A 16,310-nucleotide genomic window follows, 5' to 3' on the forward strand; every position below is an offset into this window, starting at 1 on the left:
GAGGGACCCGAGGGGTGGGCTCCGCCGCCGCCGCCGCAGCTGTTTCCGAGCGGAAGGGCGACGCGGGGTTGCTGGGAAGCGGCGGCTTCGCCTCGCGGCGTTTCTTTTCTCTCCCCCCACTCCTCACTCGGCGGGGCCGCCTGTTTTTTCCCGAAGGCGGGTCGCCCCTGCTCACCCCGAAGCGACACAAAGCCCCCCTGCGAGGGGGGCGAGGAACGGCCTCCAGGCCGAGGGAAGGGTAAGCGGCGGAGGGGGAGGCGGCGGCGTTGGTTGTCACAGGGAGAGGCGTGTCAGGAGGACGTGCGAAGGGAGGGAGGGTTTCCCGGGAGGGTTTTAATTTCTGTCATGGCCGAGGAGGAGGAGGAGGCGGGTCTCGGCCTCCCTGCCTGGCATCTTTCTTTCCCTCCCGTCCCCCAGATTTTTAGAAGGCCCAGCCCTTGGGGCGGTGTGGCGTCAGCATGGACGGCAGTGCCCCTGAGCAGGTGCAGAGTGCCTTCCCCCTCTCCGCCTTGAGGGAAGGGCAGAGGGGTGGCCGCGGCAGTCCGTTGCAGCAAAAGCCGTAAAAGAGGCGTGTGGCGCTCTAGAGGAGGCCGACAGCATTATTATGGCGTAGCGCAAGGTTTTTTGGGGGTGGGCTGCAGCTTTGCTTCCTTAAATGCATATGATGAAGTAAGACTCTCCAGACCATGAAAAGGTTACGCTGTGGGAAATGTGTTGCAGCACAGTCCTAACTATGACTACTCAGAAGTAAATCCTGTTGAATTCGGTGGGGCTTGCTCCCAGGCAAATGGGGATAGGACTGCAGCTTTAGTCTTCAAATTCCATCACAACATTAATTGTTGGTTTTGCTATAGAGAATTTATTCTCTTATCTCTGCATTCCAGTACTAACTACAAAATTGGGGGCTTCTGGGAGGAATGGCTTTTAGATCAAATACTGTACTTGAATCTTATTAATAGCTTTTGTATAAGATTATCCATTGTGCAGAGCCATTTAATGCTCTTCTCTGTGTGCTGTACACACACACACACACACACACACACATTTTATCTTATTTTAAAACAGGGCTGGGGAATATGTGATGTTGCTGAAGTCCAGCTGCCATCAGTCCCAGGCAGTATGGCCAATTGTAAGGGATGATGGGAGCATCTGGATGTCCACAGCTTGCTTATCCCTGCTTTAAAACTGTCAGTCTGCCTTGAGTGCAGTATATTCAATTGAAGAGTACAATATAAATTGCCTGAAACATGTTTGTGCAGAAGTAGCGCCTGCTGGTTTTTCTTGGAAGCTTGTGCAGGATTGCAACCTGACAATGTAGTTGTATGCACATGCCCTCAAAAGTAAGCCGCACTGAGTTTAATGGGACTTTTCCCCAGGTAAGTGTGTAGTTAATTGTAACATTAGCCCCTTGTACCAAAAATAGCTTACCAAAGGACTTTATCCCTACCTACTTAAAAAAAAAAAAGCCTTGCTAGGCCTATTCATTATTTAGTAAAATGTCTTAATGGCATAATAAATGTGCGAGGTTGATAGTAGTAAGTCCTCAGTCTTTGGCATTTAAGAGTCTTTTTTTCTCAAATTGTTAAATGTTTCCCACAGGGATCAGGTTGTTGATGGAGTGGTCATAGTGGAGCTGATGACCCACCCTTCACCATAAGGCAGCTGGCAGCACACTAATTTTAAATGTGCAGACACACTCCTGGCAACTGCCAAAACCAAGAGTACACCTAAGCTGCAAACCTGAGTTTTTAGGGGAAGAGTAACACCCACCACAGGTCAATTCCCTATTCCCTGATCTTTCTTTCAACTGACCACAAACACCTCTGGCTTGTCTGGTTTAAGCTTCAGTTTGTTCACCCTCATCCAGCCCATCACTAGCACTAGACACTGGTTGATAGAAAGGAGAGGAGATGTCACCTGTGGCTACCAGGTTAGTGCTTAGATGCAGGGCTGTTGAAAACTGATAGATGCACCCAGTAAAGTAACATAAATCCTCAGTATGGTTCAGCCCCTCTCATGGCAAAATTTGGGAATTCCTGGACCAAAGTGATTCGATGCAGAGGGCACTTTGCCTCTCATATCTTAAGGAGCTATAACTATGATTTTTCTTTTTCAAGTGTTTATTTGTTAAAATATCTGCCCCACCATTACACTTGAAAACAACACTACCTAGGCAATTCAAAGCTTTCTTAAAACAACTCGGTTGAACAGCAATAAAAAAACAAGACAAAAATAAATTGACTAAAACAGCATCTACTGGTTCTATGCTTGTTGCTCAGAGTGCATTATTAAAAAGCACATATAAAACAAAACTGTTTTAAAGCAGATGCCTAAGGGCACATAAAGAGACAGCTAGGCAGACTTGCTGTGGTATGGAGTTCCATAACTTGAGTTCCACCTCTGAGAATGCTCTGCCTCTGTTGTCCACCAGGCCATACCTCATATGGACACAGAGCAGAGGCCCAAAAGCATCCAGACAGGTTTAAGAAGGTAGAAGTGGGCCATTCAGACAGTTCTGTGGGCTATACAGTTGGGCCCATTCCTCCTTCAATAGACAAGGTTGGAGAGCACTTCAGGCATACAAGTCGAGAATCCTTACACACACAAAGAGAGAAACACCCCCTCCTTCCCCATTCACCAGTGTAAAGTGAGCGAAATGTGAGTGCATTTTGATTTTTCAGCTGAGAAAGCAGTTGATTTGTCCTCAGCAATAGATTTTAATCTCTGATCTGCTGTTCCTGCTACTGACCTTGTTAAATCTCTCTCTGGCTTCTCTTCCTTAAACTGCAGGGTCCTGTGCAGACAGTGCCTTCACTCAACATAAACAGCATATGAGCTGGGGGTAGATAAGCAACAACTCCACTTAACGCCTCTGGCTGAGTGACTTGCCAAAGAGCCCATCGCTGTCATGCATGGTTATCCTTGGTTGGCTGAGTTGTGATATCATTAGCTGTGTGTGCCAGTCTGTTGACCTTGTCTCAGAGCAGAGGAGGCTGCTGAAGGCTCAGCTTTCTAACACTTTTATCAGACCTGTTGCTGCTGAGGAAGAAATTTTGGTGGCTTTTTTCTTCTGAAGAATGTAACAAACATAACAGGAAACTAGAAAGTCATTGGTTAGCACACTGGGAGATCTTATTGATGCAGGTACCAATCTTTTAATTAGACCTAATATTACCATCACTTTTCCTTGTTTGCTTTCTCCTCCTTGCAATCCACTATAACTGGAATTTCTTTCCACCTGACACTCTTGTTTTTACATTGAAGTGCCTTTACCCTGGCTTTTCCCAGTGTAGACTCTTTTCCTTTCCTGCCTCACATACCTTGCATTTTCCTTTTAGGTTGCTTGCCTTTGTACAGGGCCAGTTTATAATCTTTTTGCATAGCACTTAGCACTGTTAGTGGTAAGGTTATTTATAAAATATTATTAATGGTCATATTGCTTTCTGTGGCACTTGTATAAAGTGCATTACAATCATACTTCATACCTGTGATGCATGTGGCTATTGTTTCCCCTTTAAACATGGACAAGCTTAGGTTGAAAGCTGGTTTTTGCTTTTGGTGCCTCTATTGGGATTTGAACTCAATAGTCATATGCAAGCCAGTGCCTTTTTGCTCAGAGCTGGCAAGCTGTATCTGGACAATGTTTCATTTGTAATCACTTCAGATCAGTGGATCTGAGGGCTGAATGTTCTCATGTGTGATCACTGCTGCTTACTTGTAGTAGACTATATGTAAGATATGTAAGACAGTATATGTAATTTCTCATGGCAAATGTTAAAAGTAAAGTAGGATACTGTATCCTACTCTAGTCTTGCCCAGTGGTGCATAATTCTGGAAAGTTTTTATATAAAATATTTCCTATGCAAATCAGGTTAATTTGCATTGGAAGCATTCCTGATGCCTTGGGAAATTATTTGATTTAACGTATTTATGCTATTTGTATTTGGTAACAAAAGCTAAAGATGTTGAAACTGCCAAGCTTGTCTAAATTTTATTTGCAGTTGGTATCCATTCACTGTTACTAATTAACTTGGGAAACAGAAGAATTTCTGCAGAAAAACAGAGCACTGGAAAACAATCTTTTTTGGAAACTTTTCTGCCCCACATCAGTGGTCTTATTTTTGTAGAGGCCAATAAATATCCTTCAGAAGATGAGTTTATGTTTTTCAAGTAGATCTCCAAAACCAAATTGGTCTAGTCTCTAGTGAAATTTGGTGAAATCGGAATTTACATCACCTTTGAGAAGCTTCATACCTTGCTTATCTGGTTGTTTGTAGAAATGGCAAAATTGTTATTGGGCAGCATGCAAACAAATAGCTGAAAGGGGAGAAACTGGAATATAATATGTTCTAAACAGCTGAGTAGATACTTTTGGAATATATTTCCCATAGGCAATTCCTGGTGGTCTCTTATTCTTTCAAAACTTTAGGGTTTTTCCCCCTGTCTTGGTAAGTAAATGGGTTTTTCTTTCTGCAGAGTCGATCATATGAAAGTGGGAACAACTACAAAGGTGTGGATTGCTGATTTGTTCTACATACATTTGTGGTGAATGTGACATCAGCTAACAACTCCATCATGAGAAATAGCTGAATTCCTTTTGGTTGTCCTGTGAGTCCCATTTTTTAGAGAAGGGAATGCTGTAATTCTACAGCAGCACTTGCCATCTTCTCTGGGGTCTCTAATTCTCATATCTCAGTTTAAAAGGGTAGAGGGTGACTGAAAGGAAGAAAGGCCCTGCATCATCCCTCTGTTGTGAAGAAATCTGCTGTCAGCATCCAAATCTAACAGACTCAGACAATTTAGGTGCATCAGCCTTACCCTATTGTGATTCCTTTGACAGAAATTAATGCTTAGGTTGGATTGTATGTTTGGTAGGATGGTTACAAAGGGAGAAAACTGGAGGAGGATCTTCAGAAATTGTAGTATGTCTGTAGCAGAGCTGCTGGCTCAAAAGTCCCAGTTTCCATTGTGGTTACTGAACTATTTGATGCATATTTCCTAACTAAGTTCCATCTTGATGGAAGGTACATTAGGGTACCACTTGTTCATTATTTGCTGCAACATTATAAGGGCAACCAGCCGCTTGCTGGCCAGAAGGGTGGCTTAGCTTTCATTATACAAGGCACTTGTCTTTCTGCTTGAAACATTAGTCCTTCTACCAGGATAATATTCAAACACAAGGATAGTCAATGTGGTCATTTCCAGAAGTTCTTGGACTACCACTCCCATCATCCCTATTAATTGGTCATCCTGGCAGGGTCTAATGGGAATTGTAGTCTAATAGCATTTAGAGGGCACCCTTGCCTCATTCTAATTGTAGCAATTGTTGGGCAGTGAGGTTAGCTACCCCGGGAATTTGCAAAATCAGTTGCATTAGGTTTTAAGACAGTATATGTTCCTGCCAGGAACAGTTTCTGTAGAGTGCATTCTGCTGCACCATGTGTATGGTGAACTACATAATTGATGATATTTGGCCTGACTCTTAAGTCTGTGAGCTAGTTTAATCCTAGAATACAGTTACATAACTGCTTAAGATGTAATTGGGATTCTTCGTATCACTGCTTATCCGCTTTAATGAGACAAATTTAGAACGTGCCCTTGTCTATGTTCATAATGAGCAGATAATTTTCTTCCAAGGGTGGAATACTATGAAGCTAGTGCAGAATCTGGAGCTGCAGTTTTGACCTTTGACTTACTTCTTCCTGTTTGGTCAGAGATGGAAGCAGATTCAGTAAGTACACAGCTGTTAACATCTCTCTCTCCCCCCCCCACCCAATATTGAAGACCTTTAAAGCTTGTGCTTTCCAAAACATACTGTTCACTTTGAGAATATGGCTCTTCTGAATTAGGCTTTCCTTCCAGGGTCTAGACAGTTTCTGCTGCTCGTGAGACACTGAAATCATCCTTAAATCCAACTGAAAATTGTTGGAATTTAATTTCCAAAATCTCTTGGGTATCTTTAAAAACTCTACTTTTGTAAAATAATGATGATGATGATAATAATAATAATAAAAATAATAAATAATAATTAATAATAATGATAATGATGTTCTTGTGTTCAGTGTGTATAATTGTGCCTGCCCACATGACAGTTTTCTCTTGCAAAGCTCCCCAAAAGTGAGAAAGTTAAAAGCTTGCACCCATTTTTTTCCAGGGGTGGCTCTCAGTCTGGATGTACGTTAGGTGAGATAAGGAGGGAACGTGTCCCCATTGCTGAGGCAAATGGGTCAATTCCTTGTTTTGTCTTATGATTTTTTAATTGTCGCAGTGCGAATTGACAAATGGGGTATGCTAGCCTGGTTGGACACCCTTAGAGCAATGTGATTGGAACTTAGTAATGACACCATGTAGCTAAATCTGTTAGACTATGTGGTGCCAGAGTGTCATTGCATTCCAGTTCCCATCAGCCCCAGCAAGCATTGCCAGTGACCACGGATGATGGGAGTTGTAGTTCAGCAACATCTGGAGGGTCAAAGTAATAAATCTCCTGTGGTGAAGTGACTGCTTGGACTTTCCTCCTTCATGTAGCCTAGTCCACGTTTTCAGCAGTATATATTTTAGCACCAGAAGAGATCCTTTTGCTGTCCAGATGTTACTGGATTATAGATCCCATCAGCACTGACTATTGGGCTTGCTTTCTGGAGCTGATGGGAGTTGGAATTAAACAACACCTGGAAGGTCCCAGGATTTTTACTCATTTTCTAGCAAAACATTTGTAAATCAAGGTATAAACTCTCTTACTTAAAATGAGAGGTCAGCTGAGTGTCTCTGTTTTATCCAAAGTGTGTTTCGCAGCCTTGGGGCATCAGTAATAGCATGAAAAATAAACATTAAAAAATGTAATAGACAAACTGACAGGTGGCCTAGGCCCCAAGGTATGTAGGGGTGTATTTATAGTACCAGCTGTTGACAACTTTCTTAATGGATTAAACAGAAGTTCTCTCTTACTTTAAACAAAGTGACCTTAGCCACTCTAGCAAGGAAAACCTTTTAAAATAATGGATTCAAACCACAGTTCCCGGAATTGTGTCAATGCAGACACCTCTTAATTTTTTTACTATCGAATTGCATGGTTTGTATTATTCAGGCCTCCTTCAAAGCCTTTGCCATTGATTGGTTGTGATCAGCATACAGAAATAGGTTGCTGCACATAGAATTGGTGTTAGAGAGGGTGCAATACATGGCAGGATAGAATGTGGTCAGAGTGGAAATCCTTGCTGGTTCATTAGCACATGTGTCTGTATGGGATGGTTTTGGTGGCCTCTCCCAATAACAAACTGACTGCAAAAAGCTTCTGTCAACTGTTTGGCAAGGGGTAGATGCAGTGACCAATTCAGCAGGTTCTCCCAGGTCCCTTTATACTGGAGTGATGGGGTTTGCACAAGGCTTCTGATCTCTCTCCTGGGGCTCTGTGACTACAGTAAAACCCAGTAAATTGCACAGCGCAGCGATTGCTGTGCTTCTATTCCTCTGGGCCTGGGCTGTTCACAGTTTCATCCACAAAAAGAGGGAGACTATCTAAAAACTGAACTACTGATTATCGGTTAAAAATATCATTACGTGTTTTGTTTCGACCCTCAGACTGTCCCAATTTGGCAGAACAAACCTTATGGCTCGGCACGCAGCTTTGTGAGAAAGATTGGGACAAACCTTCCTTTGAAGCCGTGTCCTAGAGCATGCTTCCAGGTAAAATACTGAAGTTCAGATGAATTTGCACACCTGTTCAAGGCAGGTTTAAATGCAGAGCCCTGCTCTTCAGCCTTGCTTTGCTTTTAAAAAAGTTGCTTTTTATTGCTACGTGTCAGTCTGTCAGAATTCTTCTTAGAAAGGCAATAATTACTATTCCAGCAGTGGTTTGATGGTTTTTAGCCACTTTCAAGCCTGTATTTTAAAGACTTTTTCCTGTAATGAAATAAGTGTAGTTTGTGACTTTCAGAACCTGCATAGTAAGTGTAGCATGCTTCTAAGTAAATGCATTCTTTTTGCTACCCTTTAGGATATGTTGGCATATGATTTCTTGATGTAGGATGCTATAGCACTCTCATTTATAGCCCAGTACGGTTCATGTTTTCTCAAAAAGAAGTTTCTTTTACTTTAATGGAAGCCACACTCTGCTAAATGTGCATATATAGGACTGGCATCCTGGGAAATGTGGTGCAGCTCCTGAGAGAAATTTGGCTTGGTGATCTAAAATCTTGACAGTCCTACCATAAGCTTTAATTCTTTTTGCCTTAAAGACTGCTTCATATGCTGGTATATGTATGGACTTTATTTGGACACAGCCTCTTCATTCTAGGAAGTCCTCAGCTAGCTATAGTTTCGTGCTTGGTCAGAACTGGGAAACCATGGTTAACAAAGCCTGGCTCGATTCAAAGCTGCCAATGATAGTTTCGCAGTTCAGATGAAACAGGCAACTACAGTTAATGGAAGACTCAGTTGGTTTGCATGCTGGCTCATGCAAAGGAGCTGCATATGTGGCTAAAAGGTGCAAAATGTGTGCATTGTCTGGCCACTATTGGAAATGGAATGCTAACTGGGAGGACCCTTGCTTGTCTAGCAAGATGATACTTGTGTTTGTATATTGATAGTTCAAGGTTAGGTTATTTTTAGTTTATATGCTACTTTTCCAGGGTGGACTGTGCCCAACGTTGCTCACAGTAATAGGAAAATTACATGAAACCAGAAAGCAAGTCCTAACATCCTCATTATTATTTTTGGGGGGGAAAGATTTTAATGGGTTACGTAGGTTGGGAGTGTTTAGCTATACTAGAATTTGTTTATAACCCCATAAACTTAGAATTCAGTTAATTTGTGTTCTTGCCTTCTCAGACTTTGGGGCTAGGGGTTAGTATGTCTTCCCAGCTGTCAAGCCAAAGAGCTTAGCCTGGGACACCTAATAGCAAAGAAAGTAGGCAGTTCTACATAACCTCTGCTGCATGAGGCTCCTGAACTACAGCATTAATTTCTCCAGCTATTGAGAAGCTTGCAAAAAGGTAGATAGTTGTGTTGTAGTAACTCATTACCTCATCTTCTTGCCACTTGCGCTATTGTAAGCTTCAGAGGCCATACATAGGCCACTTTTCCAACTCCTATGTAACACAGAGATGTTTGGAGGGCTGCTTATAAAGTATTAAAATGTGTGCATGATGTATCCCTTTTGGAAATCATAAATTTGTGAATAACCTATCATTGCTCACTTAGGTTTGGCTAATTGTTTGTCTAGTGCATGATCACCTCTAGTCCCACGTAACACCTCAGAGGAGCATCCAACCTTCAAGTTGATGCAAATTAGCTACAGCCTCTAAATGATCTGTAGCATGATTGTTGGTGCTGAACAAGTTGCCCACACATCACTCCCTCTAATAGTGGAATCAGTGCCGCTGTACCAACAGAGATGGAGCCAAATCAGGGGAAAGGGGGAGGTATTGGCAATCTCAGGGGAACCCCAAGGTTTGCCCAAGGCAATATATATATTTTTTTTAAAGGGTGAGAAGGTGCAAACCCTTTTCCACCCCTGCATGTACTGAATGGACACCAGGATCCAGGGAATGTTAAGTGACAGCTGGAAAAGAAAAATGGCAAAGCAAACTGAAAGGAGTCGTTTGGGTTGCTTGGGTCTGTAATGGCTCATGGTATCCTGAAGGAGGTCATGGCTGGCTGGCTAGAATCCTGACTCAGATCACACCTGTTGGGTAATGAAGAAATATTGCATTTTGCTGCAGGTCCCGTCTCTCTCCTTAATTCAGAACTGATCAAAAAATGATTCTACAGCCCCACGATAATGCTATTTCCTTTTCCTTTCTGTTCCTCAGGAATTACCTAATGTTTCAGATCTTTATTTAAATGACACGCCCCCTGTCCCCACTCTGGCAGACGTAGCATGGATTGCTTCAGATGACGAAGAAACATATGCTAGAGTCAGGTACAACCCTTTGTCCTTTTCTTCTCATGCCTCCTGACTTCTTCCTTTCTTGGTCAGTTATTGCTGGAAACAGGGCAATATTGAGGTGGCTTCCTATCTTTATCTTTCTTTTAATAGTAGGTCTTTCAAGGTAATGAGGCATGGGTGCCATTTCAGAGAGAGAGGAAAAAAACTTTTTCATATATCTTGGTAACCAGGGAGCCAGAGAGGTGCTCCAGACCTAAGGGATATTCATGTAAGGTCAGAAACCTGGAGTGGGGGACCATTGGTGCTCATGTTGAAGAAAGAGTGATACTGAATTAGAAGTTGACTCTTACACAAAGTGCTAGGGGGAGCTATTGGTGTAGGAGAAAATCCTGCATGAAGAATTGAGCTACTTCAAAGGTTTAGGCAGGTACAGAAGGCATTTGCGGGACACACCAGTATATGGATTGCAAAGTGGCAGCAGGCAAACAAAGAGGAATAAGGGCTAACTCATACATGCATGATGATTCAGTTTTGAACTGCTTCTATTGGAAAATACTATTTTCAGGTGGTTTCAAAGCTCTGTAGATGGTGTCTAGGCCGTCTTAAGCCTTTTTTATTGTCTTAAATACCACCCGTCTTTCATTGCTTTAAGACTTTAATTTTACTCAAGAGTAATGCTATTGAAATTAATGAACCTAATTTAGGGTGGAATTTCATGCTAGGTGTACTCAAAGTAGAACCATTGGAATTGATGGACTTGACTAAGTTAGGTCTATTTCAATTGATGTGCTCTGAATAGAAGTTAGTTGAACTCCACCTTTAGTTATGTTCATTAATTTCAGTGGGTCTACACGGAGTAAAATTTGGTTGAACACTTCTTCATGTCTTTATGAACTTGAATTAGGGATAGTGTTGTCTAAGAAAACATTGCACCATGGGTACATATTCAGGTTGGCTTGAAGTGATGGGAGTTTGAGAGATAAATAATGAGAGAGAAAAGAGACTAATGGGTAGCTAAAAATGGGGTCCTGTGGTGATGAGAGAAGGGCCAGTCACAGCTAGCACACTTTGTATGATATAATGAGCATGGACTACTATTATTCACTGGGGCCAGTTTCATTTGAATTTCTGGGATCTTGACTTGTAGGACAGACACTCGTCCACTAAAGCACAAATGGAAGCCCACGCCACTTTTCGTTATTCAGCGGAATGCCTCTGTCCCAAATTTGAGAAAGCAAGAAGAAAAGCTGCTGGCTTTGAAGAAACCAGGTTTACCCGCTTTGAGTCGGACAACAGAACTCCAAGATGAACTGAGCCATCTGCGTAGTCAGATTGCTAAGATTGTATCAGCAGAGTCAGGTAGGTACCCAGCATCAAGCGCTCAGAGGAAACATCTCAAAATCTTGTGCACAAATTTGAAATGGTGTGGGTGGGTGTGTAAGCGTTTGCAAGCCTACAAGAGTGGATACAGCAGATGAGCAAACAACTTGGAAATTATATTTCCACTTTGATAACCAGAAGTTGTGGCAGAGAGGATGGTAAAAATTTGTTGTTGTTTTTTATTGTGGAGAAAGCATGATGCATGTTTTGTCCTGTTCTCTTCTAATTTGGGGTGGAGATTCTACTCAGAACAAACACATTAAAATTAAGTGACCAAAGTTTTGCTTGTTAATTTCAGTGGGTCTGCTCTGAGTAGGAATAGCGTCGGATACAGCCCTTGGAATTGTGTGTCATGTTTGACAAGTACATAGTAAGTTTGGAGATTCACTTGGGAAGTGCAGTAAGGGTTTGCTGTCTCTCCTGGTGAAGAGTCAGGTTGTTAACAAAATGGTGCAGATATGACTAGTTTAAATTTGGAACACATGAGAGGGAGCAACATATGCAGGTGTTGCCTGCCACCTTCCTTTGTTTGACCTCATTCCACAAATTTCCTTAACTTTCTTGTATGGCTGCTGCCTTTATTCCATGTTGAGAGGGTACCAGAAAACTTTGCCCCTTTTCACTGCAGTGCCACAGCAGTAGGGAACCTGCGACTCACAGGCAATTTGAGTTAGGTATTCAGAGATAATGTTGAACTGTGTAATGGCCACATTTGAAATGTGTATTTTGTAAGGGCAAGACTATGAAGAGCATGGAGCACAGTTAGAATAGATAAAGTGCCAAGCAATTATAGTCTGGCAGCTTTAAAAGATCACTCTAATAGCACAGTATAGCTTGAAAGGTGGGAAGTTCTTATTCTTTCCTGATATTAGTTGTATATCTAGGCCCATCACCTGAGTAGCTGTTGATATTAGACATTGTGTGGTTTTTCTCCATCATGTAGCTTTGGCATTATTCCTTGGGGCCAAAAGGTGTTCTATCTACCAAGCTTATGTGCTTAATTTTAGATATCCCACAGTCAGTAACTCATTTCGGCAGTTGGTTTCCCTCCCTAAAGCAGGTTTTGTAGCAAAAACTTTTATTGGTCTTTGCCAGTGCATATCAATCTATTTGATTACAGCAGGTTGTTTTTTTAAAAAGGGACAGTAAAATTCCAAAATCATTGCTTGTTTAAAAATATTATTCAAGCTATTACTATATTAGATAAATGAAGTCTGCACTAATTTTCAAAAGTTTGACACACACATTTCATACCCTTGTTTGTCCATCCGTTCCCTAAATCAGAGGAGGCCATACTCAGCACTGACTTGGACATATAGCTGAACCATAATTGAGTATCATGTGCATCAGCTGTAGTGAGCCTCATGGTGGCGTGTGGACACACCATTCTCCTGCATGCCAAGAGGAAGAGGCTGAAAACTTCCTCTTCTGATTGAAAATAGAGTTCCTTGAACAAGCTAGCATTATCAACCACAATTTGGTTCTTTCCTGTTCTGTCTAACCGTAGTTTAGTCAGGGCTTGGATTCATACATAAACTCCTGGTTAATCTAAAATCCAAGGCAGAAGTGTTAACGTCTCCTCCTACTGGCATGCAAAAGAGGGAAGCTGGGGAGCATGCAAACTAAAGACTAACCACGGTTCAAGCACATAACTCTAAATTATGGTTTATCATTAAGTTTGAACCAGCCCTTGGTGTCTTTGCCACAGGAAGTAAAGTTGGCAGGAGCCACAAAGCAGGGCCCATCTGTCCAAAGAGACCCACACTGATGTTTCCTTGTGTACTTTGAGAAATAAAGGTTCAAAGTTTTTGTTTTATTTACCCATTACTATTAACCGGGCATCTGTCTCACCCACTTTAAAATGCTATGGTGCTTTTTGGTTCCATTTTATGAGTGGCAACTTTATCAACTGGTTTTATTGTATTTAAGCTCATAACATTACACTTCTATATAATGTGTGTGCCCTTACAGCATTTTGATAAACAGACCAGACATAAATGAGAGACTTCTATAATGTTAGAAGAAATTGCACAGAATTTGTCACAAATTCTAATTTATAATGGCCAGGATCCTATGATTTCTGCATCCCCAGTTTTTCAGGCAAAATATTTTGCTTAATTTTTAATTCAATGTAATTTGCTTATTTGTATTATTGTTGAGCCAACCATTTGCATGGTGCTGTACAGAGTAACAAACAAAAAGACAAAGTCCATGCCCTGAGAAGTTTACAGTCCAAAATTTACTATGGGGAGTGTTAGAGGGAGAAATAAAGGTAAGAGTAAAAAGGAAAGAAGATGCATTCTGCTTCATTCTTCTTCATGCCCTTTTCTTGTAATGGCCTATGACAGGGATGGGGAACCTTTTCTGGCCCGCATGTTATCTCAACGCCCCCGATGGACCAAATTTGACAGGGTGGTGGGGCCACCCACATCACTTTGATGTCAGGTGATGCTTCCAGGCAGCTTCTGGAAGATCAAATGGGGAGGGGGCGTCTTGGGTTTGTTCCTCTTATGACTAAGCTCGTAAAACAGTTGTGTTTGCACGTAACTCTAAAGTCAGTGTTGCGAAGCACTGATCACAGACTGCCACCATTGCATAATATTCCCTTAACAGAGCATGAAGGTAATAGATTTCCCAAAGATATTACCGGATGACTTTGAACGTAGATAAGGAGTTCTGTTTGTACCAGCACAGGCGATTTGTCCATTTAGATCAGCATTGACTGGCAACAACTGTCCAGGGCCTTGACAAAAGGAAGGTCTTTCCCATCACCTGCTGCCATCACCTTTCCATCCATTTTAGCTGGAATGCCAGGGAATGAACCTGAATCCTTCTCATGTGCTTTGTTCTCCTCCTGTGATATCCATTTGAGATCTTGCACCCGAGGCACATGAGCTCTTTTAGCTCTAGACTAAAAGACAGATATCCTGGTTCCTGAGTTAGGCTTTCCACCCTCTCAAGGGTGGCTCTTAAGGAAAGTGATTCAGTAGAGGTGATTGTGTGCACAGGGCTGGGTTGGTTTTAACTGGGAAGGCGAGGGATGGGCCTTGGTTGATGCCAAAAGTGGCCTCCTGTGGCTGTGGGCCAGTTCTCTTCCTATCTGTGATATAAGGTGAATAACATGCTTCTTCTGAGAACTTCATGCTCAGTGTTTGGGGTGGCAAGACAGGAACAAGATAATCTTAACAATATACATTGAAATACTGCCATATAGAAGATGGTGGTTGTACTGGGAGGGTGTGAGATGGAAAAGTGCTTCACCCCTTTTGCGGCATTATAACCAGCATTTCAGTAAAGGCAAGAGGCAGGCTTATGATGTCCATTTGTGGGGAGGTTTGCCTATAAGCTTGGCGTACATGTTCTGTTGCAGAATATAAAACCTGTAGTTTGGCACTAGGTTTATGTCAATGTGTATTGTTCTTTTTTTTCCAGCTTCCACTTCATTAACACCTGATTTATTATCACCAGGAAGTTCAAATGTCTCTTCTCCCTTACCTTGTTTTGGATCCTCATTCCAATCTACAACTTCCTTTGTCATTAGTGACATTACAGAGGAGGAGGCAGAATTAGAAAGCCCAGAGCTTCCATCCGTTTCCATGCTTTGTTCTGCAACCTCTGAATGTTGTAAAGCAGACCCAAAGGATTCCGACGACGAAGATTCGGTGTCCCTGTCCAAGGCCAGCAGTTTTGCCGATATGATGGGCATTCTTAAAGACATTCATAGGATGAAACAGAACAAAGACTTGTAAGTTTTTGTTTGTTTGTTTTCTCTTTTTCCATCCCCAAAAGTGTCTCTCTTTCTTTTCTGATTGGAAGCTTTGCAGTTTTGCTTTGTGTGATCTCTGCTGATCTTTAGCGCTGTGACTGATATTTGCAAGGGTTAGTTCTTATGTACTTTCCCTGCATCACCACAACACAGGTTTTTAAAGCCTTTCTTATAATAGGCCTTACAATATTGATCTCTAAGGACAACTGTTCAAATCAGTTCACCAAAGTTATGAGCCTGCCTGTGCTTATCACAGTCAATTTTGGCTAATAAGAAAAGAATCAGTTTTAGTAAAGCTTCTTTGCCTGACTACCAGGGCAATTTAGTCACCATGGTCAAAAAGACAAGTAGCTTCTTCTAAACTGCCTCCAGATTGAAGTTATTATAACCACTGCCCTGAAGATCTGAATGTTCTAAACTAGGGAAGGGGAATCTGTAGCCCTTAAAACACTATGGACTGCAACTCCCTTCATCTCTTAAGCATTGGCCATGCTTGCTGGGATTGATGGGTCAGTGCATTTGACTGTTAACCAGAAGGTGGGTGGGTGGCTGTGGTCAGGAGTCCTGCATTGCGGAGGGTTGGGACAGATGAACCTTGGTGTCTCTTCCAACTCTATGATTCTGTTATAGGAGTTGGACTCCAGCAGCCTTTGGAAGGGCCATTGGTTCCCCATTCCTGTTCTCACTGGTCTGCAAATAAATGCTGAGATTATTACTATTCTAGCAGCTGAGACAAGGGTAACATGAGAGCTACAGGTCGGAGGTTTTGCCTTGTCTCTTCCTGTTTGCCTGCTTCTCCCTCTGCTACCTCCCAAATTGCCCATTGTACAGTTTATGGTTAAATTTGCCTCACTATGTGTCATTCTGGAGATGGGTATAAAATGTTGTACTTCGATAAGCAGAAAACCACTTGCCAAGTTTCTAGGCATGAAGCCTTCCTAGGTTGCTACAATATATGCATATATGATTACATGATTAGCATGTTGTGGCCCTTCAGATGTTGAACTCCCATCACCTGTGACTGTTGGCTATATCTGATTGAGGCTGATACGATCCAGGGTGCCACAGTTTCTCCATCCCAGGATAAGGGAGACGTTAGTTTAAATCCTTAGTCAACCATGTTATAGCCATTGGCTCCAAACAACAAAACCTGAACTTGTTTCTTAAGGTTAGTAGCTAGCCATTCAGCCATTCTTTATCACATAATTGTTGTAAGGGTAAACAGGGATCACCCCCATCCATCTATATCCTCCTGAGCTCACTGGAGGAACAATA

The 16,310-nt window shown here is 42.1% G+C and overlaps 1 protein-coding gene across 11 annotated transcripts in view; it reads left to right on the plus strand.

The window, feature by feature from the left end:
• The window catches only part of MTFR1L (mitochondrial fission regulator 1 like), a 26,363-nt gene continuing 10,053 nt past the window's right edge, over window positions 1–16,310 (plus strand). For 2 of the 11 annotated variants that reach the window (XM_083455955.1, XM_083455948.1), the window contains exons 1-7: window positions 38–238; window positions 2,791–3,144; window positions 5,638–5,731; window positions 7,582–7,686; window positions 9,813–9,922; window positions 11,037–11,248; window positions 14,702–15,014. In XM_083455955.1, coding sequence (XP_083312081.1) covers window positions 5,717–5,731; window positions 7,582–7,686; window positions 9,813–9,922; window positions 11,037–11,248; window positions 14,702–15,014 — 755 coding nt within the window. In that variant the 5' untranslated portion in view covers window positions 38–238; window positions 2,791–3,144; window positions 5,638–5,716. Of the gene's footprint in view, window positions 239–340; window positions 490–2,729; window positions 3,145–4,476; window positions 4,609–4,723; window positions 4,804–5,637; window positions 5,732–7,581; window positions 7,687–9,812; window positions 9,923–11,036; window positions 11,249–14,701; window positions 15,015–16,310 lie in introns of those variants that run through there. The other 9 variants (XM_083455951.1, XM_083455950.1, XM_083455953.1 and 6 more) reach the window with 9 other exon arrangements.

The sequence above is a fragment of the Podarcis tiliguerta genome, assembly GCF_965153285.1.
Source record: "Podarcis tiliguerta genome assembly, chromosome: 8".
NCBI lineage: Eukaryota > Metazoa > Chordata > Lepidosauria > Squamata > Lacertidae > Podarcis > Podarcis tiliguerta.